Source organism: Lutra lutra, chromosome 2, assembly GCF_902655055.1.
Source record: "Lutra lutra chromosome 2, mLutLut1.2, whole genome shotgun sequence".
NCBI lineage: Eukaryota > Metazoa > Chordata > Mammalia > Carnivora > Mustelidae > Lutra > Lutra lutra.
The window spans coordinates 136,931,094-136,956,294 of NC_062279.1; the positions used below are offsets into that span (position 1 = coordinate 136,931,094).

The 25,201-nt window shown below is 36.8% G+C and overlaps 1 protein-coding gene across 2 annotated transcripts in view; it reads left to right on the plus strand.

Moving 5' to 3' along the window:
- The window catches only part of NAA15 (N-alpha-acetyltransferase 15, NatA auxiliary subunit), an 83,110-nt gene that overhangs the window by 20,405 nt on the left and 37,504 nt on the right, over positions 1-25,201 (plus strand). For both annotated transcript variants that reach the window (XM_047718471.1, XM_047718472.1), the window contains exons 2-6: positions 13,112-13,196; positions 15,514-15,618; positions 18,902-19,059; positions 20,310-20,444; positions 21,673-21,826. In XM_047718471.1, the coding sequence (XP_047574427.1) occupies positions 13,112-13,196; positions 15,514-15,618; positions 18,902-19,059; positions 20,310-20,444; positions 21,673-21,826 (637 nt within the window). The remainder of the gene's footprint in view (positions 1-13,111; positions 13,197-15,513; positions 15,619-18,901; positions 19,060-20,309; positions 20,445-21,672; positions 21,827-25,201) is intronic.

A 25,201-nucleotide genomic window follows, 5' to 3' on the forward strand; every position in this document is an offset into this window, starting at 1 on the left:
GGGCAGAGGGAGAGCATCTTCAAGCCGACTCCCCACGGAGCACCATGCCCCATGTGGGGGCTCAGTCCCACAACCCATGAGACCACGATCTGATCCAAAACCAAGCACCAGTCACCCAACTGCCTCAGATACCCAGGCACGGCCAGCTATTCTATTTATATAAACCACCTGTTTGGAGATTTCTTAAGAGCCTTCATATTCATTTCATTTTATTATATATATATTTGAGAGAGCATGCAAGTGGGGAGTATGCGGAGGGAGGGAGAGAGAGAGAGAACCCTTGGCAGGCTCCACACCCAGCATGGAGCCCAGTGCAGGGCTTGATCCCACAACCCTGAGATCACGACCCAAGCCTAAATAGAGAGTCAGACGCTTAACCAGCTGAGCCACCCATGTGCTCCAACCTCCTTCATGTTAGTCAAATTAGAGATCATTTTCCTAGGGAAGAATAGTGGAATAATTTTCAGTATTATGACAAAAGTTCTGTTACTTAACATCATGAGTTTGATTTGCTATGACCTCATGGTACCATATAGTGCTTCACCTCAGGCATTGGTGGCTGATAAAATGTGCTGGGCCACCTAGGGGATCCCAGAGGATCCCCTCTTCCAGGATTCTTCTGGCACAAGTGCCTAAGGCTATGTTCATTTTTTTAAAAGAGTCTTTTTCTCTGTTCTTCAGATCGGATAAATTTTTCTTACTGATTTACCAGTACACTGATTCTTTCCTGTTATCTCCATTCCGGTATTGAGCCCATGTGATGAGTTTTCTTATCTTCCCAAAAAGAGTGTTGGAAAGTGTTCAGTAATTGCTTCCTCTGGTATTTTTATAATAGCTAATTTAAAGTCTTAAATCTCTCTCATCTCCATACTTGCACCCATAAGTTGTCTTTTTCCTTGCAAGTTGAAATTTTTCCTGTGTCTTCGCATGCCATATAATTTTGAATTTTATCCTGGACATTTTGAATATCAGCTTACCAGAATCTGGGTCTTATTGAGATCCTGTGGAGAATGCTATTTTTGTTTTAGCAAATCTGGTTAGGTTGAAGCTGCAAGTTGCAACTCTTTCTTTTGGCTGTGGTTGTAATATCAGTTCAGTTTTTAAAATCTTTGTAGTCAGTTTTAAAATCCTGTATGTGCCACCATGTAACTAATCTGAGTCTTGGACAGTGTATCTTTTAGTTCATTTCTCAGTCTTTGGTGTCATGAATAGGATCAGATCCATCCATGTATGTGCAGTTTAGGGTTGAACCATGGAGTTCATAAATGACTATAGGGTTGCTTTCTCTAGTTCCTCCTTTTCTGTGATATTCTTGGTACTTTCTGTTTCCCAGAGTCTTCTCTTTTCATCCTCTAGCTAGAAAGCTGGGGTTCTAGTTAATTCACTGTACTCTGCACTTTTGTGATAATGCCTGTGTCTGGCGAGAGCTTAAATTCATTGATCTCAAAGAACTAGCTTTTGGTTTCAGTGGTTTCCTCAGTTTTCCTTCTTTTTATTTCATTGATTTGGCTCTTAATCTTTTTTGTTTCCTTTCTGCTTGCTTGAAGTTTAATTTGCTCTTATTTTTCTAATTTCTTAAGGTAGAAGCTGAGGTAATTGGAGACCTTCTTTTATAATACAGGCTTTTCTTTTGTTACTTTTCAGCAATTGGATTGTGATGTGCCTCTATTCTCTTCCCATCTTTTTTCAGTTTATCTTGCTCGGGGTTTGTTGAGATTCTTGGATCTGCCGATTTAGAGTTTTTATCACATTTGCAGGTTTTTTTTTTTTTTTTAATATTTATTTATTTGACACAGAAAGAGAGGGAGAGTGAACGTGAACGAGCACACAAGCAGGGGGAGAGGGAGAACCAGGCTCCCCACTGATCAGGAAGCCTGATGAGAGGGGCTCAATCCCTGGACCCTGGATCATGACCTGAGCTGAAGGCAGACGCTTAACTGACTCAGATACCTAGGTGCCCCAAATTTGCAGGTTTGTTTTTTTTTAAAGATTTTATTTATTTATTTGACAGAGAGAGATCACAAGTAGACAGAGAGGCAGGCAGAGAGGGGGAGGGAAGCAGGCAGGCTCCCTGCTGAGCAAGAGCCGGATGCAGGACTCGATCCTAGGACCCTGAGATCATGACCTGAGCCGAAGGCAGCGGCTTAACCCACTGAGCCACCCAGGTGCCCAAATTTGCAGTTTTTTATATTTATCCCACTTCAGTCTTTATTTTCTTTTGGTGTTCCTGTTACATGTATGTGTTATACTTTTAGACTACTTGTTGTAGTCTATGTAGACAGTGTTATTCCACAGGTCGTTGAGTGTGTCTGTTTTCTTTCCCAGCTGTCCCCTTCATTTTCCTCTTTTAGCTTCCATTTTGGATCATTTCTGTTGTATGTTTTCACATTCATTGCTGACACTTTAAGTTCTCTCAGTGGTTTTATGTTCACTGTACTGGCTTCAAATTCACTGCAGTGTCTAATATTTTAAGCCTATATGATTAACTTTTCACTTTTTGGTATTTTCTAGTCTACAATGTCTTTTTTTTTTTTAAGCTTCGATTTTTCTTGTTTTTTAAAAATTTAAAGAAAATTTTATTTTTAAGTAATCTCTGTACCCAACATGGAGCTTGAACCCACAACCCCAAGATCAAGAGTCACATGTTTCACAGACTGAGCCAGCCAGGAGCCCATCTTTTTCTTCTTCTTCTTCCTTTTTTTTTTTTTTTTTTTTTTTTTAAGAGTTAACTATCCCCAATGTTGGGCTTGAACTCCTGACCCTAAGATTGAGTCACATGTTCCATTGAGGCCAGCCAGGTGCCTCCCCCCACCACAAAGTTTCCATTTTTATATTGAGTTTTTCTGTTTTCTGATTGGGTTCATGTTTTCCTTTCAGTCCTTTATTATTACCTAATAGTTAACTGGTTTAAATCTCTGTTACTTCCATCATCATTATTTTTGAATTTCTGTTGATTTTTTTTTCTCTATAGGTTGTGGGTCACAATTTTTGCTTTTTCACCTTTCTAATAATTTTTTTTCATAATATTAGGTATTAACAGACACTAGGACATTGAACGTCTGGCTACTGTTGTCTGACTTAGTAGAATTTTGTTTTGACAGACTGTTAATTTCCTTGTGTGTCAGCTTCTCTCCAGGGCTTGTTTTAAGGCTTTAATAAAAGTAGGTCTAGATTAGCCTTATTCCTAAAGTGTTGGCTTTCTAGGTCTCTACTGAATCTTGGAGTATGTAATGAAGTCTCTAACTGGTTGTTAGGAACTCTGATGTCTCCTCCCATCCATGTATGAATGAGCACCAGTAGTTATTCTGTTCATGCTAGTTCATAGTTGTTTTTGCCTAGCTTCTGTAGAATCTTTCAGTCAACCCACTTAGCTTAATATTTGACAGAAGATTCAGGGGTGCCTGGGTGGCTCAGTCAGTTAGGCATCCAGCTCTTGATTTTGTCTTCGGTCGTGATCTCAGGGTTGTGAGATTGAGCCCCATGTAGACTCTGCACTCAGTGCAGACTCACTTGAGAGCCTCTATCTCTGCCCCTTTGTTTGCTGGCTCTCAAATAAATAAAATCTTTTTTTTTTTTTAAAGATTTTATTCATTTATTTGACAGAGAGATCACAAGCAGGCAGAGAGGCAGGCAGAGAGAGAGGAGGAAGCAGGCTCCCTGCTGAGCAGAGAGCCCGATGTGGGGCTCGATCCCAGGACTCCGGGATCATGACCTGAGCCGAAGGCAGCGGCTCAACCCACTGAGCCACCCAGGCGCCCCTCAAATAAATAAAATCTTTTTTTTTTTTTTTTTTTAAAGATTTTATTTATTTATTTATTTGACAGAGAGATCACAAGTAGAAAGAGAGGCAGGCAGAGAGAGAGGGGGAAACAGGCTCTCTGCTCAGGAGAGAGCCCGATGCGGGGCTTGATCCCAGGACTCTGAGACCATGACCTGAGCTGAAGGCAGCGGCTCAACCCACTGAGCCACCCAGGCGCCCCTCAAATAAATAAAATCTTAAAAAAATACATTTGACTGAAGATTCCTGCGCAGATTTCCAAAGTTTCATCTTTGTATAGTTCTCTCCGGTACCCTGCCCCATAAATACTAACTATTGGAGCACTTTCTAACTCAGATTATCTGTTTAGATCAGTGAGATTGCCATGTTGTTTGCTCCCCACCCCAACCGTATCTCCCCGCCCCCATTCTACAGTCTGGAAAATGCTTCTAGGCAGAGAAAAGGATTTTCTTGGGGTTTACCTTGATTCCCTTCTGAGATGACAACCTTGTGTTGGCTCTCCAACATCTGAAAACAGTTATTTCATATTTACTTGTTTTATGCTTAGCAGAAGTTTCATCTTTTTTCTTTTTCTTTTTTTTCCAGAAGTAGTATTTGTGCCAGTTTTTCCTATACATTTTGGAAGCAGGAGTCTCAGAGTATGGTACCATCATTTAGCACATTTTTTTAAATTTAATTTTTAATTTTAATTTAATTTTTTTAAAAGATTTTATTTATTTATTTGATAGAGGTCACAAGTGGGGAGACAGAGACAGAGAGGGGAAGCAGGCTCTCTGCTGAGCAGAGAGTCCAATGTGGGCCTTGATCCCAGGACCCTGAGATCATGACCTGAGCTGAAGGCAGAGGCCTAAACCACTGAGCCACTCAGGTGCCCTTTAATTTTTATTTTAATCTATTAGGACCATTTATTCTACTTTTTTTTTTAAGATTTTATTTACTTATTTGACAGAGAGAGACAGTGAGAGAAGGAACACAAGCAAGGGGAGTGGGAGAGGCAGAAGCAGATGTCCCGCCAAGGAGGGAGCCTGATATGGGGCTCCGTCCCAGGACTCTGGGATCATGACCTGAGCTAAAGGCAAACACTTAACAACTGAGCCACCCAGGCACTGTGACATTTTACTCTATTTTAATTATATCCTATTTTGCTTTACCTTTTTTTTTTTTTTAAAGATCTTTTTACTTATTTTTAGAGAGAGAGCGAGCACAAGTTGGAGGGGCAGAAGGAGGAGGGAGAATATCAAGCAGACTCCACACCCAGCGTGGAGCCCAGCATGGGGCTCTATCCCACGACTGTGGGACCACCATCTTTGTCAAAACCAAGAGTCAGAGGCTTAATCAACTGTGCCACCCCGTTGCCTCATGGTTTACCCTTTCTAGAGCATAGTGTTAGTATTAAAATTTAATTCCTAATGGAAGATAATAGTCTCAATGTTCTACTGTTTTTGAAACTATTATGTCTAATTTTGAATTAACATATACCTGTGTTATAGGTAAGAGAACAAATAGAACACTGTGGTATTCATTCCATACCAAGGGAAACCCTTATAGTTCTGGAATTTCAAGAACTCCCAAATACAAGAGTTTTAGAGATAGGGTTGTAGACTGCTTCTGGGTTTTTTTTTTTCTTAAAGCAGTCTCCACACTGGGCTTGGACTCACAACACTTGAGATCAAGACTGAGCTGAGATTAGGAGTCAGATGCTCAACTGACTGAGCCACCTAGGCACCCCTGTAGTCTTGTACTTTTATTTAATTGGATGATTCCACTGTGGAGAACTTAATATGTCTGTCTACCATGTTGTTTTTTAAAATCTATTTTAAATGAATTGAATATGAAACTTTTCTTCAAAGTATACTGTATGTGGTATTTTGCGTCTTTCTTTTCCTAAGTAAAAGTTCCTTAGAAACTGCCTTTGGCTCAGATCATGATCCTAGCGTCCTGGGATCGAGTCCCACATTGGGCTTGCTCTGCAGGGAGCCTGCTTCTCCCTCTGCCTCTGCCTGCCTCTCTGGTGCCTGTGCTCTCTCTGCTCTCTGACAAATAAATAAAATCATTAAAAAACAAAAAAAAGAATCTTGTCATGATGCCTGCCTTTTATATAGTTCTGTAGAATTAATTTAGTGTTAGTGTTACATAGGATTTTGAAAAATAAGCAGATTTTTTTCATTTTGTACATCTCTTTTTGAATGGTTCAAAAAAGGACTTTTTATATATTTTATATTTGCTATTTTTCTATTAAACTAGGAATACTACTTTCATTTGTAAAGAGTGAGCTGTTGTAGAAGTAGTGCTTTTAGGAGAAAAAGAGACTGGGATTCATATCTCTTAAATACACACTGATTCTTAAGTATATAGAGATGAATTCTTAGCAGTTTTTTGGGAGGAGTATGCCATTTTGAATTATTTTTACAGGTCACATTGACAGCAATCATTGGTTTAATGGCATTGAGTATAATTTTAAAATGGAAGACTGTCAGAATTCATTAATTGAGAACATAATCATTAGGAATTGAAACTTAATTATTGGTTTGAAATGTGATAAAATAAAAAGCTAGGTAGTATAGTATTACCACATTTAAAGAAAGTGGAGTTTTTAAATTTTCATTCAGTAAACTGAATTATTCGGAGGAATTATCCAGTTAATCTATGTGTGTTCATTTTTCTCACCTTACTTTGGCACTTCTGTTACCCTTTTATTTGACAATAATAATAAGAAAAGAAAAGAAACCAGGTGAGGTGCGCTTGGGTGGCTTAGTCAGTTAAACCTCTGACTGTTGGTTTCAGCTAAGATCTCAGGGTCCTGAGATTGAGTCCCGAGTTGGGCTCTGCACTCAAAGGAGATTCTGCTTGAGATTATCTCTCTTCCTCCATGTGCCTCTCTGTTTAAAATAAATCTTAAAAAAAAAAAAAGAGGTAATGTTTGGATTTGATTAGAAGGTCTATTAAAAGATTATAGGCTTTTTAAATTTTTTTAAAGATTTTATTTATTTGACAGAGAGAGAGCACAAGCAGCAGGAGCAGGAGAGGCAGGGGAGAAGCAGACTCCTCTGCTGAGCTGGGAGCCTGACTTGGGGCTCTGTCCCAGGACCAGGGATCATGACCTGAGCCGAAGGCAGACGCTTAACGATTAAGCCATCCAGGCACCCCAGCTTTTAAAATTTTTATTTAGTTTTTAAGTAGGCTCCATTCCCAACGTGGCACTTGAACTCATGACCCTGAGATTTAGTGAGTCACATGCTCTACTGATAGAACCAGCAGGCACCTCAAAACTATAGGCTTTTTTTTTTTTTTTTTAAAGAGAGGTAATGCAAGTAGGGGTCAGGGGTTGGGGAGAGAGGGAGAGAGGGAATCTTAAGCAGACTTCACACCCAGTGTAGAGCCTAATGTGGGGCTCGATCTCAGGACCTTGAGATCATGACCTGAGTCAAAATCAAGAGTCAGACGTTTAACCATCTGAGGTACCCAATTGTTCCCCCCCAAAAAACTATAGCCTTTAATAACATTTTATGTTAATAAAATTTCTACATATGATGGAAAGTGCTTTCATCTGGGCCTCAGAGGGCCTAGGATGTAGTCTAAATTTTGCCACTATCTAGGTAAATTGCTTGTTTTCTAAATCTTACTTATACAATAAGGATTAACCCTTTTATTCCTAGTTTACAGGAGTATCATGAAGAGTAAATGAGAAGTTAGTGTGCAGTCCCTTTGAAAAATGTGGTGCTGTGAACAATGTAAGGTATTTTCAGTAAGACCAAGAAAAAAGCAACTGGAATCCCGAGTATTTTAAGTTCAACTATACAAAACAAAGTCACATTTTGCATATCAAGTAAGAATATAAATATCTAGGGGTGCCTGGGTGGCTCAGTGGTTTAGGCCTCTGCCTTTGGCTCAGGTCATGAACTCAGGGTCCTGGGGTTGAGCCCCACGTCGGGCTCTCCACTCAGCAGGGAGCCTGCTTCCCTCCCCCCGCCTACTTGTGATCTCTCTGTCAAATAAAAATCTTTTTTAAAAGGGAATATAAATGTCTATAATTTTTATATGCTTATCAATTATACAGGTTCACATTTATTCTATGGGACAGTGGGCTGCTCTATAGTTTTTGAACTAAAACCTTATTAAAAAATCAGAATGTTAATAGCAGTTCTCTCTGTAATGGGATATAGCTAGCTAGCTTGCTTGCTTTCTTGCCTGTCTGCTTTCTACAGTGGCCTTCTATTTCTTCTGTTAGAGGTTTTCTTTAAGAACCTTTTCCCTTTTTTTTGTGTGTGTTTGTTTGTTTTTATTTTGGTCTGTGCTACACTAAACTGTAGTAGAAAGGCAGTTATAATGGCTAGGTGTAATGGCTCTGAATCCAGATCGTCTGGTTTAAATCTTTTTTTCAATCATTTTGTAGCTGTGTGACCTTGGCCAAATGATATAATCTCCCTGGACCTCAGATATCTCATCTAAAATGAGGATAAAAAGAATATTTACTTCATAACATTGTGAGAGTAAATGAGTTTTCCTTGTAAGGCATTTAGCACAGTACATGGCATTCAGTAAATGTGCAGTAAGTATTAGCTATTAGTACTGTTTTACATGTTTTTTCCTGGCAAGTTTTCTCCAGGATTTAAGGATTCTTTCTGATACTCAGCAAAGTACTTAAGACTACGTAACTAGTTTATTATCTGAAGTCAGAGCTATTTGATTCCATAGGTACCTCTTTACTGTTTGACTAATTCTTGAAGTAAAGTTTTCTATTCATAATGTTACTAGTCTGTAAAAATTACCTACAAATTTAATTCTAGGATTATGACATAGTGGCCACACTTTATATGATTTGTTTACTTTACCAGAGAAGACCTTTAGTACCATATTTATTGTATTGGCTTTGGTAAATTTAAGCCTTAGGCATAAAAGCAATTTTTTTTTTTAAGATTTTATTTATTTATTTGACAGAGATCACAGGTAGGCAGAGAGGCAGGCAGAGGGTGGGGGGAAGCAGGCTCCCTGCCAAGCAGAGAGCCTGATGCGGGACTCCATCCCAGGACCCTGAGATCCTGACCTGAACCGAAGGCAAAGGCTCAACCTCTACTTAGCCACCCAGGTACCCCATAAAAGCAATTCTTTTTTTTTTTTTTTTTTTTTTTTTTTAAATAACACTGCCCATTATGTTTTTTTTTTTTTTTTAAGATTTTATTTATTTATTTATTTGACGACAGAGATCACAAGCAGGCAGAGAGAGAGGGGGAAGCAGGCTCCCCACCGAGCAGGGAGCTAGATGCAGATGTGGGCTCGATCCCAGGATCCTGGGATCATGACCTGAGTTGAAGGCAGAGGCTTAACCCACTGAGCCACCTAGTTGTCCCCTTGACCAATTTTTTAATGAGCTATCTTTTTGATACTAACTTAAAGGAGTTCTTTATATATTCTAGATACAGGATCTTTGTTGGGCATTGCTTATGTCTTCTCTGGTTTGCCTTTTTTTTTTTTTTTTTTTTAAGATTTTATTTATCTATTGTGAGAGAGGGAGAGCATGAGCAGGTGGAGAGGCAGATGGAGAGGGAGAGGCAAACTTCCTCCACTGAGCAGGGAGCCCAATGTGGGGCTTGATTCCAGGACCCGGGATCATGACTCAAGCTGAAGTCAGATGCTTAACTGACTGAGCCACCCAGGTGTCCCCTGGCTTGCATTTTATTAATACTATGTTAAACATTTAAACTTACTTGTTTAAGGGATAAAGGAGCCTGTCAACCCAACCTATAATGAAGATATTTTAAAATGGTTTTGGGGCATCTGGGTGGCTCAGTGTGTTAAACCTCTGCCTTCAGCTCGGGTTGTGATCTCGGGGTCCTGGGATTGAGCCCCACATTGGGCTCTCTGCTCGGCGGGGAGCCTGTTTCCCCCTCTTTCTCTGCCTACTTGAGATCTCTCTCTGTCAAATAAATAAAATCTTAAAAAAAAAGGTTTTTTTATGGAAGTTTTATTGTTAACACCTTTTTCATTTAGATTGGTGGTGCTTTTAGGATTTTCTTTTGTAAAGAAGGGTTGTTTGGCTTCATGAAGTTTTACCCTACATATTTAAGACTGGTACTCAACAGTTTTTAGCAACAGATGCATGGGGACTCTGCTCGTCTACTTTTTCTATCTTTTTTCTCTATATTTCAGTTTGGGTAGTTTCTATTGCTGTGTCTTCTTTTTCATTTTTGCTTTTACTTTTTTTTTTTTTTTTTGCTTTTACAATGTCAGTACCTTTAATCTGATGACATTTTCATTGTATAATATTATATTTTGCACTGTTTGGTTGTTTTTTATAAGTTCTATTTCCCTTTTCTCATGTTTATGTTTTTCTTAAACTCTTGAGCATCTACTTGTCTTGATATTTTTACCTCATTATTTCATCATTTCTCTTATTTCTCCTGGTTATGGATCATGTTTTCTTGCTTCTTAGCTTATCTAATAATATTTTGTTGAATATTGGGTATTTATGAATTCTACATTGTTTTCTGTGACTTAATTGTCTTTAAAGAGTGTTGAATTTTGGTAATAGCAGACAGTGAGGGTACTTGTATATCAGCCTAGGACTCTGCTTAGAGTGGGTCTAGAGTACACTTATTCTAGGGTTAGTTTTTGTTTTCTGCTGAGCAGACCTTTTTGCAGTATTTACTGAAATCTGCAGGTGTTCAGTGAAGATGCCATTCTGGCTATTTGGAATTCTCAGTACCATGTGAACCCTGAAAATTCTTGAACTTACTGCTTTCTGGTCACTCTTTATTTATTTATTTATTTGACAGAGAGAGCACAAGCAGGGGGAGCAGAAGGGGAGTGAGAAGCAGACTCCCTGCTGAGCAGGGAGCCCAACTCAGGACTCGATCCCAGGACCCTGGGATCATGACTGGAGCTGAAGGCAGATGCTTAACCATCTGAGCCACCCAGGTGCCCACGTGTCCCACTTTTGATCAGCTCTTGATCTAAAGTCCCATGTTGGGCAGCTCCACACCGGCCATGAAGCCTACTTAGATAAAATTAAAAATATAGGGGTGCCTGGGTGGCTCGGTGGGTTAAGCCTCTGTCTTTGGCTCAGGTCATGATCCCAGGGTCCTGGGATCTAGCCCCGCATCTGGCTCTCTGCTCAGCAGGGAGCCTGCTTCCTCCTCTCCCTCTGCCTGCCTCTCTGCCTACTTGTGATCTCTGTCTGTCAAATAAATAAATAAATTCTTTAAAAAATTAAAAAATATATATACATATATATATAAAGAAATAAATTTTCAGAAAGGTAATTGAAGAGTTTAAGAACAATGCCCTTAAAATGGTCCTTGTATGTATACAGTTCCTGGAAAATATTGACACATCAAGAGTGTCCCTTTTAGCTAGTGTTTACATTATTTATTATTATAATTATAAATTATATATATAAATTATAGTTGGTTATAAATAATTACTATAAGAAGAATATACTTATATTGTAATTGGGCTTTCTACTTAGTAAAGAGGAACACGAAATTTAATTAGTTATGTTTCTTTGACTACATATGGTTGATGATAGCCCTAAGTTACTGCTTCTGCTTTCCCTTCTCTCTTATCCTCAGATAACGCCTGCCAAGTGTATAGTTGATAGTAGGGAGAGGGGGTAGGGAATTAGGAAGCTCTTATAGAGGACTAATGGTACTGGAGGATGGAAGTATGAGTGAAAGAAAGCACCCAAGATAAATAGGGTTTTGGGTTGTTTTTTTTTTCCCCCTTCATATCTGGTTGGGTGAGAAGAGATTCTGGGAGGAAAATTCAGTTGTGTTTTGGATATATTAAGTTTGAGGTGAGAAATAGCGAAGTAGAGATGATGAGTACATACTTGGTTATAGAACAGTTCTGTAGTTGGCCCTAGCATTGAGCTTAAGCAGTTGATTTCTTTCTACACATTTTTTTCTGCTTTGATTTTTGTCATCATTTACATTAAGCCTCCCTCCCAGATTTTGAAGATACTGTTTTAAAAGTTGTGAGTAAAATTTGCTTAAATTTATGACGTGAGTTCTGGCGTAGATCATTACATCTTTAAGATGCAGGCTTTTCTCTGTAACAAGTAGAATGGTTTAAAAAATAATTATTGGGGCACCTGGATGGCTCACTCAGTTAAGCATCTGACTCTTGTTTTTGGCTCAGGTCTTGGTTTAAGTGCAGTGAGTATAGGTTCTGCACTGGGGTTCACGTTGGGCATGGAGCCTACTTTAAAAAACCACAAACATTAAAAAACAGTAATTATTAGTGAAACCACACATTGATACCTGAAAGTCAGATAGCACTAAAACATTTATGATGAAAAAATATGTCCCCCTCTTCCATTTTACACTAAGACCGTATTTTTCTTTCTTATACAAGTCCTTTATTTCTCCTAGAGTTAATATTTGTCTCATTTAGTTGCCTGGTTTTCTGTAGACCTATTGCTCATTTTTCCCAAATGTGTCTGTCATTTGCTTATGAATAATAATTTCCATATTATGAAATCTATGAGTTCCATTTTGTCCTTAATGGAAATCTGTGTCATGGTGGCCTTTGGCTTCCTTTTTTATTTTGGAGTGGTTGTTCTCTATTCTTTTTTCTGCATTAAATTTATTTACTAAGTGCCATGTTGTCTTTTTTTGTTTGTTTTCTTCTAATAGCTTCATAAGAAAGAATGCATAGAGATAATATTTTAACTTTCTGAGAAGCCTTTGTCATTTTCACATACTTGATAAGTTGGCTGGCTTTAGAATTCTAGGTCAAAACTTGATTTCACTCTGAATTTTGGAGGTTTTCTAGTTTTTAGCAGAATTGCATTGTGACTTTGGAATAAAAGTTCAGTGACATTCTAATTACAGATCCTTTTTATGTGCCTTTTTTCCCCTCTCTGGAAGTTTTTAAGGACCTTTTCTTTATTTCCAAGGCTTTGAAATTTCATTAAGATCTGCCATGGTATAGATCTTTTTCTTCTTCTGCATTATTTTGCATATACTTGTTCGTTCCTGTGGCTTGAGAGATTTCTTTCCTTCAGTAAGAAGAAAATAATACTTTATAATACAATTTCCATACGTTTATTTTCTTGCAGATTTCATTTTTCTATAACATTTGCTGGACATTTTGGAGTGAGCTAATGATTTCTTATTTTACCTACTCTGTCTGTATTCTCTTTGTCTTGCTTTTACTTTCTATATTTGAATCTTCTGTATTTTTATTTTCTTACTGGAATTTTAGTGGGATTTAGGAGAATATGGAAATAACATTTGATCATTCTGTTGTATTTAGCAATCAAAATTTGAGGATCGAATTTAAAATTGTTTGCATTTCTTGCTGAACCCAATTTTTTCTTTTTTGTTTTGACAGAGATGTTATGAACATAAACAGTATCGAAATGGGTTGAAATTCTGTAAACAAATCCTTTCTAATCCCAAATTTGCAGAGCATGGAGGTAAGTATAAATACCATAGACTAGTAAGTGCAAGTAAATAAAGCTTTGCTAACATGTCTGGCTTCACTTACTTGGGTACCCAAGTAAGTGAAGGCCTAACTATCTCAGCTGCCCTAACTATTTTTCAGACAGAATGGACCTCTCCAACTCTTGTGTGAAGATGTTTTAATACTTTAGTTTGAATTTAATGTCAAGAAAACTGTGACACATTCTACTTGATTTCTGGTTTATTCCCATTTTGAAGATTAGTGCTGTAGAAAAGGCAGAGGAAATTAACAGGGACAGATATGTTTAAATTTAATAAATAAGCTCATTTAAGATATTGACAGTTTTGGTTTAGAACTTACGTTGAGTTGGAAAAATTTGATGTCTTACATTAAGCTTACTCAGAAAGTGTCCATTTTGTCCTTAGCTTATGAGCTAGCATCTTTTTATTCAGCATTGTATCTTGGGTTTTCAAGACAGTCATGTTTAAGACTTATTTGTGTATAGTAATGTTCTGAAAATTTACATATACCTTTTGCCTAGGTGAAGGTAAGATTGGACAGTGAGATGTTGGTAGGGTAAGAATGTGTGGCTGAACTTGCGAAGACACGTAGGAAAGCTAAGCTTTCGCAAGTCTGATTTGTACAGTTAGGAAACATGGCTGGCTCTTCAGTAATTAGATAATCTTTTAGTATTGAAGAAGAGGGAGAGAGCAATAGTTCTTATCGGCTCTCTTTACTCCTGTGTATTTTTACTGTAATAATAAAATTGGAGGTGGAAAGCAGGGGGAATAAAACCGTCTAAATTGGGGCACCTGGGTGGCTCAGGCAGTTAAGCCTTGACTTTCGGCTCAGGTCATGAACCCAGGGTCTGGGATTGAGCCCCATGCTGAGTTCCCTGCTCCACCGGGAGCCTGCTTCTCCCCCTTCTCTGCTTGCCTCTCCCCCATTCGTGTGTTCTCTCTTTTTCTGTCAAATAAATAAAATCTTCAAAAAATATATTCTTTCTGTTAGAGTGATGGTATGTTGTATGAAGTGCCATAATTTAATTGAAAGTATTTTAATAGTACATAAAATGATGGTTTGTCTTAGACTCACTAGCAGTACAGGGCTTCATTAATTAAGGCACTTTTAAGATGTTTGGTAAAACTTGTATGAATAGATTTTATATATTTGACAACAAAGAACTATTTTATACTGTTTACCTTGCTAGTTTGGCTACTTGCCAAATATATTTTGTTTGCTTCCTTTTCCTTTAAAGTTTTATATGATTTATAATGATTTGTACTTGATCCCCTCACTTTTCTATTTCCTTAACTGTATTTTTCTAATAAATGTTGATTTTTTTCCTCAGGGTAATACCTTTCTTTTAATCCTTTTTATTCTTAATTAATTCTTCTATAAATTATAAATTTTAGCCCTAAAAATTTAAGTAAATCATAATGAGTATTTTTTATTCCTATATGCTTCATAACATGCATGTTATAAAATTAGGATTCTTTTTTTCTTTTCCTTTTCTGAGAACTTAGTATTTCCCTGAACTCTGTTAATCTTTTGATTGTGAATGACAGGTGCCTGGCATTTTCTTTGTTGTGTATTTGGTAGTAATCCCAAAGAATCATTTAAAAATTTATGAAAGTGAATTGTTAGATAATTTATATGAATTGTTTAACCATTGAACAGCGAATTTTTTTTTAAAGGTTTTATTTATTTATTTGTCAGAGAGAGAGCGAGAGTGAGCACAGGCAGACAGAGTGGCAGGCAGAGTCAGAGGGAGAAGCAGGCTCCCCGCTGAGCAAGGAGCCCGATGCGGGACTCGATCCCAGGACGCTGGGATCATGACCTGAGCCGAAGGCAGCTGCTTAACCAACTGAGCCACCCAGGCGTCCCTGAACAGTGAATTTAATTTTAATGTAACTTAGGTTCACAGAAATAAAGTCTGTTTTAAGGTAAAGTTTTCCATACTTTAAGGTAGTGATTAATTACATGAGGTGACCCATGGAATTCCCTTGAAGAACAATAATAGAGTCATTGTATCTTGTTAGCATAGGAATTACCAGATATCCATGCATTTTTGTATCTTTTTATTTAGAAAAGATTTCTGGGGATGCCTAGACTATAGAAATGTGTTTCTTCTTGGTTTGTCAAATTTTAAAATGTTTTAATTCTGTAGAAGTCTGAAATTTTTCCAAGTAACCCTTTTGAAAGTTTAAATTCTTAGGATAATGTAACATTTGTTTTTCAGATTATGATTACTTTTTTGTTAATTATTTTTAATGTTTAATTACTTTCTTTTTTCTTCATTTTCTTTCTTTCTCTTTTTTTAAAAATAGAAACCCTGGCTATGAAAGGATTAACATTGAACTGTTTGGGGAAAAAGGAAGAAGCGTACGAATTGGTTCGTAGAGGTTTGAGAAATGACTTGAAGAGTCATGTGTGTATCCTTTTTGAGATGTTTAAGGATTGGTTTGGGATGTCTTAAGCTAAGACAGCAATTTGGGAGTCAGAAGTCTTAGATTCCTCTTACTGTGTAATTCCAGAGTTTTAAATTGAGTAATAGCTGTCACTTTGAAACATTTTTGTGTACCTCCCCTGTTCTCACATTACTTCTATTCGGATACATTGGACTCACCTTGTAAAATACCATAGTCCCACCTTATCCGCAGTTTCACTTTCTGCAGTTTCAGTTACTGGAGCTCACCTGCCGCGAGCTCACCTGCACATGATCCTTCTGATGCACTGTCAGGTCAGTAGTGGTATTACCCGACATCACAATGCCTGCGTCATTCACGTCACTTCATCTCATCACGTAGGCATTTTATCATCTCGCATCACAAGGAAAAGGTTGAGTACAGTATAATAAAATATTTAAAAGAGAGACCACATTCACACAACTTTTATTACAGTGTATTGTTATAGTACTCTTTTGTTATTAGTTATTGTTAATCTCTTACCATGCCTAATTTGTAAATTAAGTTTTGTCATAGGTGTGTGTAAAGGAGAAACATAGCTGTATGTAGGTTTCAGTACCGTTGATTGTTTCAGGCCGTTTTTGAGAGTCTTGAAACCTATCTCCCACAGGTGGGGGTACCATATTTGCGAAAGCTCTTCCCACAATTACGAACAAAGTAACACCCTGGAGATTTCATCATCATTATAAATTTAGAAAAAAAATTATACAATAAGAATAATAAAGGGGCAGATAGTATACTGCTGAAGAGCACAGGCTTTGGAGTAAGCTTCCCTTAAGTTTGAATTTCACCTCATCATCTTTTTGTGATCTTAAGACTTAGTTTCCTAGTGTATGAAAGGAGGATAACCATATCTATCTCATTGTGGTGTTTTGAGGATTTAATGATGAGGTAGATGTTTAACATAGTTTCTGATAATCCCAAGGTATTATACGAGGTAAATTTTAAGAGACGTGTGAAGTTAGGAGCAAATACAAATGTCTGAAGGAAGATAGAGAAAAAATTGTGGGTTGCTCTTTTTTTTTCTGCATAAAATTAATATTTTTGTTTTTTTAAAAATTATTTTTATTAAAATTAGGTTACTTTTTTTATGAACCATTTTTAACAATATTTCTTTACTTATTTTGTGAGCTGGCACAATTTTTAGTGCTGAGATATTTGAATTTCAGGTGTTTACCAGACCTGGTAAACTACAGATGAAGAAAAGTTAGGGATTTTGCTGTTGAGAGATTTATAGTCTGGTGAAAGAAGGTACTTACTGGAAGCATATATAGGAACATGTTTGAGTATTACATAAAATGTTACAGCTTATTCAAAAATTATAACTAATCCAGTAAATCAGAAATGAGTTGGGAGTAAGTGGAAACTCTAAGGTTATCAAAGGACTAATTAGTAAGACTGTTGTAGATACTTTTTCATCCTTTTTAATGATTACATAGTGTTCTGTATGTATTTACTTGTGTTCCTCTTGATGGACATATGTTTCTTTAAATTTTTAGCAATGTTAAACTCCTTAAGTATAAATTTATAGGAGTTTAGAAGCAGTTAAAAGATAGTTGCAGTGCTTGAGAGGTGATAAAGTCCTGAAATAAAGGTGATGGGGGCCAGATTATGGAGGGTAGTACCTTAGGCTTTTAAAAACATGTACTAGCCAAATGAGAAGATTGTGTTAAGCTTTACTTTGTCATTTATAGTGTGAAAGAAGGATTTTTCAAATAAAATGTATGGTATTAAATATGTTTTTCAGTTAAATTGCCATCCTGGACATTATGTATTTAACTGACTCTGTTGAGGATCCCAGGCATAAAAGTTGGTAGATTGAAAAGTTTAAATCTGATCTAAGAGAGAAACACTACAAGTTTCTAGAAAGGGAAGTGAATTCTTTTGATTTTATGTTTTTTTGTTTTTGTTTTTTTTTTTAAAAGAAAGGTTACTCTGGAGAGAATAAAAGTAGAGAGAGCGAAGGTAGGAGGATAGGTGACTGTGCAGTAATCAAGATCTGAAGTGAAAAGGACCTATTAGGGGAGTGGAATTAATTTACATATTTTCCCTCTTTATAGCATTTTTTACAACCAACTATAGTTTACTTACCTGTGCCCTTACTAGCCCTTCCGATTTTTTGAATGCAGGAAACAATCCATTTCAGTCACCTACACCCTGATTATTAAGATTTTTTTTTTTTAAGATTTTATTTATTTATTTGACAGACAGAGATCACAAGCAGGCAGAGAAGCAGGCAGAGAGAGAGGAGGAAGCTGGCTCCCTGCTGAGCAGAGGGCCCAACTCGGGGCTCCATCCCAAGACCCTGGGATCATGACCTGAGCCGAAGGCAGAGGCTTTAACCCACTGAGCCACCCAGGCGCCCCTATTAAGATATTTTAATTATTTGCTAAATGAATTTTTATCTTACATGTGGTTTTTATCTTCTGTGTATTGACTTTCAGGAACTTTGAACTGCACTAAACATTCTATACTAAGGATATTGTTAGTTAAAGAAAATGTACATGATGTAAAATAATTATATGTCATGTATATACCAATTCCCTCTTTTTTTCTTTTAAAAGTAAGGATGATTCCAGGGGTACCTGGATGGCTCAGTTGGTTATGCATCTGACTTTTTTTCTTTTTTTTTTTAAATTAAATTTTATTTTATTTTATTTTATTTTTCAGTGTTCCAAAATTCATTGTTTATGCACCACACCCAGTGCGTCTGACTCTTGATTTTGGCTCAGGTCATGATCTCAGGGTCCTGAGATCCAGACCAGTGGTGTAGAGCCAGCTTGGGATTCTCCCTATCCCTCTGTGTACCATGCACATCCCATTCCCTCCCACCCCCCAAACTCATGTGCGCATGTGCACTCGCTCTCTCTTGCTCTCAATAAATAGATAATTCATAACATTTATTGAGCATTTATCTTGTACCAGTCTTTTCCATTTAGTTATGAAACTGTGCTGTGTAAACTTTCTGTTTACATTTTATAATTAAGGAAACAAAGCAAGACTAAGTAACTTACCAAGGTCACAGCTAATAAGAGTCCTTTTTTCTCTGGTGAGTGAGTCCTTTTTTTCTCTGGCTCAAAAAGCTGGGTTGTTTTCTAGAGTGTTAAACTTCCATCTTTATATTCTCTCCTTTTTTTTTCCTTAAAGCTTATAATTTTATAAATAGCTGTAGTTTTCTGAGTTTCTTGAGAAATATTACTGGAATATTATTTCTTGACTTGTAGGTTGTGTCCTTAACTAAATCCTTTAGGTTGGCATGTTTATGGCCTTCTCCAGAGGTCAGACAAGAAATATGATGAAGCCATTAAATGTTATAGGAATGCATTAAAATGGGATAAAGACAATCTTCAAATCTTAAGGGACCTTTCTTTACTACAGATTCAAATGAGAGATCTTGAGGGTTACAGGGTAAGTAAAATAGCCATTTGTTTTTATTCTAAGGGGAAAGTAGTATTAAAATATTTAAAACTTCTGTGAGTACTTACTGAAAACAAAATTTTGTTTTTAAACAGAATTGGATTGACTCTTATTCATCTTCTAGTAGTGATTGTGTATATGTTATGACTAGACTAAGCAGATTTTTTAAATAAATTATTTTACTGAGGCAGAATTGGATTACTGTGTAGAATGGAGTTAATTCAGTGAAAATTAACATTGATGTTCCTCAAATAGGCAATGCCTTAGTCTGCTGTTAACGTGTAAATACAACCTTTAGTTCTCACATTTTTCTGGAAAGCGTATTTGTTTCTTCTTTTTTTTTTTTTTTTTTTTTTTTTTTTTTAAAGATTTTATTTATTTATTTGACAGAGAGAGATCACAAGTAGACGGAGAGGCAGGCAGAGAGAGAGAGAGAGGGAAGCAGGCTCCCTGCTGAGCAGAGAGCCCGATGCGGGACTCGATCCCAGGACCCTGAGATCATGACCTGAGCCGAAGGCAGCGGCTTAACCCACTGAGCCACCCAGGCGTCCCTGTTTCTTCTTTTTACCTCTGCTGAGACTATTCTGTCTTTGTGCCTATTTTTTTTTTAAAGATTTTATTTATTTATTTGACAGAGAGAGATCACAAGTAGACGGAGAGGCAGGCAGAGAGAGAGAGAGAGAGAGAGGGAAGCAGGCTCCCTGCTGAGCAGAGAGCCCGATGCGGGACTCGATCCCAGGACCCTGAGATCACGACCCGAGCCGAAGGCAGCGGCTTAACCCACTGAGCCACCCAGGCGCCCCTTTGTGCCTATATTTTAACCCTTAACATCAGTCTATTAATTCAAATCTATAAAGTTCATGTAGTACCTGCTCAGTTGTTTTCTATAGATCTTAACTCAGTAGTTGGGCCCTGTATTTTTAAAAAATGTTTTTCTTATGTACTCTTTCTCATGCTGTCTCTCTCTTTTTTAAAGTAGTTCAGGAATTAATAAAGCATATTTAGTCTTAAGTTCTAAAACAGTTACAAGATTATCTTGGAAGCTCATTGTACTTCTTACCAAATATTGTTTTGCTCCTATAAAGCTATACAATATGGGTGTCTGTAGCTATTTTCTGTTATTATTCCCAGTGTTGTGTTGCAAATTACTCAGCATTGTTGGATAAATTAATATAATCTTTTTAAAGAGCATTTGCTTTCACTGTAAACCTAAGAAAAAGTGGTTTTTTTCCCCCTTAAAGGAAACGAGGTATCAATTACTTCAGCTTCGCCCTGCACAGAGAGCATCATGGATTGGTTATGCTATTGCTTACCATTTATTAGAAGATTATGAAATGGCAGCAAAGATTTTAGAAGAATTTAGGAAAACACAACAGGTAACAACCAGAAGCCAGACCTAGTAAACTGGGTCTAATTCTAAGTATAATCATAAAAAAGAAGTGCATAGAGACTTGCAAATTTTTTATTTTGAAATAGTTTCAAACTTCAAGAAGAGTTGCAAGACTAGTACAAAGAACTCCATATAGGAGTTCAGTCACATTAATGATAATACTTGGCACATTTACTTTACAATTTTTATTATTTACTTATCTTTTAAAATTTTTTTCCTGAAACATTTGAGAGTAATGCAGACACCCTGATCTTATACTCCTAAATCTGTTATGTTAGTGTGATATTTCCTGAGAATAATTCTTATCGTTATTAACTCTATACATACTACAATATAGATTATCAAAAATTAGGAAATTTAACATTGATAGACTGTTATTATCTAATCCACAGCTCATATTAAAAATATATTAATTGCTCTATTTATATCCTTTCTAAGATTCCCCCCATTAATGGAATCATACTTTGCATTTAGTTATCATTTCTTTGCAGTCTGATTTAATCTGAAAATTTCAAAGACTTTATCTGTATTTCATGACATTGAAATTTTTGACGAGTACAGCAGGTGCTTGTGGAATGTCCATCAATTTGGATTTCTTTGATGTTTCTTCATTATTAGAAATAGTTAAGAATTTGGGGGAGGAAACTACAGGAGTTATATTTACTCCTTCTCTGTTCATCACATTGAGAAGTGCAGAAGGTTTTTTTGTTCTGTTTAATTACTTGGTTAGGGTGGTGCCTGCCGGCTTTTTATACTAAAAAATTGTTATTTTTTTCCTCTCTGTATTTAGTAAACAGTTTGAGATTTTATGAGTAGCCTGTTCTTCATCAAACTTACCACTAGTTTTAACATTCATCGATTGTGATTCTTGCCTGAATCAACTGTTCTATGATAGTTAAAAAGTGGTGATTCTTTAACTCTCTTACTTTTTCTAGATTTATTATTTGACATTCTACTCTTAAGTAAGAGCTTTCCTTTCTCCCCTGTTTACTAATTATATGTAAGGACTTAAGGATTCTAAGTTTATTCAGTTAATAAATTAATACTGTCATTTTTTACTTAGTTGCTCTCTAGACAAATGTTTAAGACTTTTTAGAAAATGAATTTTGTCAGTTATTATCCTTTGATTTCTTAAATGTATTTTGAGTGTTTAAATGGTTTTTTAATATGAAAACAAAATTCTTACTGTTAGTATTCCTTATATCCATATATAGACATCCCCTGATAAAGTGGATTATGAATATAGTGAACTCCTTTTATATCAGAACCAAGTTCTTCGGGAAGCAGGTCTCTATAGAGAAGCCCTGGAACATCTTTGTACCTATGAAAAGCAAATTTGTGATAAACTTGCTGTAGAAGAAACCAAAGGTATTTTAAAAATTTTTTATTTTTATTTACTTATTTATTCTAAAGATTTTATTTATTTGAGAGAGAGAGAGAGAGAGCCTGTGCGCGCACAAGTGTGGGGGTGGGGGCAGAGGGAGAAGCCAACTTCTGCTGAGCAGGGAGCCTAATGTGGGGTTCTATACCAGGACCCTGGGATCATGACCTGAGCCAAAACCAAGAGTTGAACACTTAACTGACTGAGCCGCCCAGGTGCCCCAAAGGTATTTTTCTTTAAAGGATATCATTTATGCTAGTATTAAGTTATGACAAAGAGCAAGACTAAAAAACTAGTTGCTGCTGATAACTGAATATAATTCAGCTTTTTGGTGATAGAAAATCTCTTTCTTGCTCATACGTGCTGAATAATTTGTAATGTTGGAAAATACACATTTAAACAATGGATGTTTATATAGGAAAGAATAATTGTAAAAAACAAGATTAAATGAAGTGACTCAGGATATTTTTCTTTAAAAAGTTTTTGGCTTGAAAATATTAATAGGGTTTGATCAAAATACAGGAGGTAATTGCTTAATTTTATAAGGCAGGAATTAATTTCTTAGGAACAGCTTATTAGCAAAACTATTGCTATATTGACAGTAATATTTGTTGATAATCAGTCATTACTGAAGTATATATGGGGCAATAATGAGGTCTTTCTAGTTTATTTGGATGTCTTTCTGGACATAGAATATGAATTGAAACCAGACATTTGGCTTTATGTGTTTGGATTGTGATAAGAGGGATAGATCCCTCAATAAAGCTCTCTAATGCTGCCATTTATTAGAAGGCTGAAAAAAGGAGTCTCGGTTTTAAAACTTGAGGACCTTATTATGGAAAATGAAAGAAGAATAACCAGTAACTGAAAATAGAAGTACTTTTCTAAGAATTACCATCTGAAATGTCTCTTTGCCTGGGTTAGTCCAGGGAACTGATATTTGCTTGGTTTCAGATTCCTTTGGCTCCTGTTGAAGTTGAACACTAAAAAAGTACGGTACTTGGTTAGGTTTGAGGTTGGTGTTGAGGAGCATAACTACCATGACTTCCAGTGCTTTGATGAAACCTCCGATGCGAGGCCTTCTGGCCAAGCATCTGTGATTTTATGTTGTTGGAGCCTTTGTTGTGTATCCCTGGGGGTTGCAGCTTTCTCTAAGTTTGCTGTGGCCGAACCAAGAAAGAAAGCATATGCAGATTTCTACAGAAATTATGATTCCATGAAAGATTTTGAGATGAAGAAGGCTGGTATCTTTCAGAGTGCAAAGGGATTTTGGAATGTATAGAATTGCTTTGGGTTGAGTTCAGTTGAAGTTTGTCACTGACCTGTGTTCCTGAACTATGAAGCACGGATATTGGGTTATGGAATTGTTTGTCTTGAAAAATAAACAACTAACAAATACTTTGGACAGTAAAAAAAAAAAAAAAAGTACAGTACTTGCTTACATAGTGGATATGACCATTATTTGCCAGATGAGCTTTCAGCAGAGGATACTGCTATTGGCAAGAAAAAAAAAATGGAAGTCTGTACCTCTGCTGGAGCTCATTTGTGAGCTATAGATCCAGAAGAGCTGACTTTCCTTTGAATTGATCATTCTGTAACAATCTATTAGTTATAAAGGAAGGGTATTTCTGACTTCATGGGAAGATCACAAGCTTGGAAAAAACTAGTTTGGATTTCTGTATTGGCTACTATAACTAGCTGTATGACCAGTCACAAGGCTTGGACCTTTGTTTCTTTGTCAAAATACATGCTAGTTTTCAAAATACTCTTAAGTACCTCATTTCATTTGATCACTTTGATAATTATATTAGCAAGAAAGAATGACAGATCAAGTTAGGTGAGGATTCACAATTGATCAGTGGATTTTAGGAATTTGGAAGTCATTGGTGACCTTAACAAAAGCATTTTCTTTCTGAACATTTGGAAGGAGGGTGGAAAAAGTTAAACAAATTAAGTAGAATTAAATGACATTGGAAGTCAAGAAATTAAAGATAGAATGCATGGATGACTCATAAAAGGAGTTTTGTTATCTAGGAAAACAGATAAGTGGGGTTGTGCTAGGTGAAATAGAATACAGAATCAAAAGTATCTGCTTAGGCTCACTGGAGAATGATCCAGTAGAGACAGAATATTTGATACAACAGAGAAGATGTGATCTAGTGGATAACTTGAAAGATTAGCTTTAGATAACAACATGAATAGTTCACAGTAGCAAGAGAAGGTAGAATATATAGGCAAGTAGATATATAGATGTAGTGGGTATTTGGGAGTTCCTTTCTCATTGCTTCCATGTTCTCAGTGAAATAGGAAACAGCCATCATTTCATTCCAAAAAGTATGTATTGATAATTACAGTGAGTCAGGTGATGGAGATGGGGTATATAAAGAGAATAGAAAGGAACTGAGAGTAGTAGAACATTAATCTTTGGAAACTCCAGTAATAAAGGCATTGTTAGTGGTCTGAATAATTTGCAAACTTCTGGAGTGGGTGAGAGGGCATAATAGCAGAAAGTTTCATTGTTGATTCTTAAATCACCGGTTCCTTCTACAAAGAAGAGGTGGGAGAAAATTAAGGAAATGTTGGGTGGGTATAGTATAGGCGAGAAAAGTCGCAGGATTTTTTTGTTCTTAGTGAGGTAGGCTTTTGATTAGTAGAGAGCAGGTTTGTCAACCTTGGCACTGTTTTGGGACTGAGATGTTGGGGGTGGAAGTTTCCTATATGTTGTAGAACGTTTAACAACATCCCTAGCTTCTACTTACCAGAATACCAGAGGCACAACCCTATCCCTTACTGTGATAACCAAAAAATGTCTCCAGATATTGACAAAAGTGCCTTTGGCTGAGAGCCACTGATGTTAAGAATATGGGCTTTTTAAGCCAAATTACTTGGATTCAAATCCTGATTCCAACAATTAACTATCTGAAAGTCCCTCAGCAAGTTTGCTTATGTTCTCTCTGCTTTAAAATGATGAAAATAATGGTTTTTTTTTTTTAAAGATTTTATTTATTTATTTGACAGAGATCACAAGTAGGCAGAGAGAGAGAGAGGAGGAAGCAGGCTCCCTGCTGAGCAGAGAGCTGATGAAGGGCTTGATTCCAGGACCCTGGGATCATGACCCGCGCCGAAGGCAGAGGCCTTAACCCACTGAGCCACCCAGGTGCCCCAAAAATAATAGTGTTTTGAGAATTGAATAACTTAATGCATGTGAAACCATTGAAAGTTACTGGCACACAGTGAATACCCTGTGTTTGTCTTTATTGTCTGATGAGAGCAGAGCGTGCAAGGGTGAAGTTGTGGTTTGAAAATAATGCCTTTGGTGGATGGAAACCCATTAAAGATAAGGAAACGTGTATCTGAGCAGT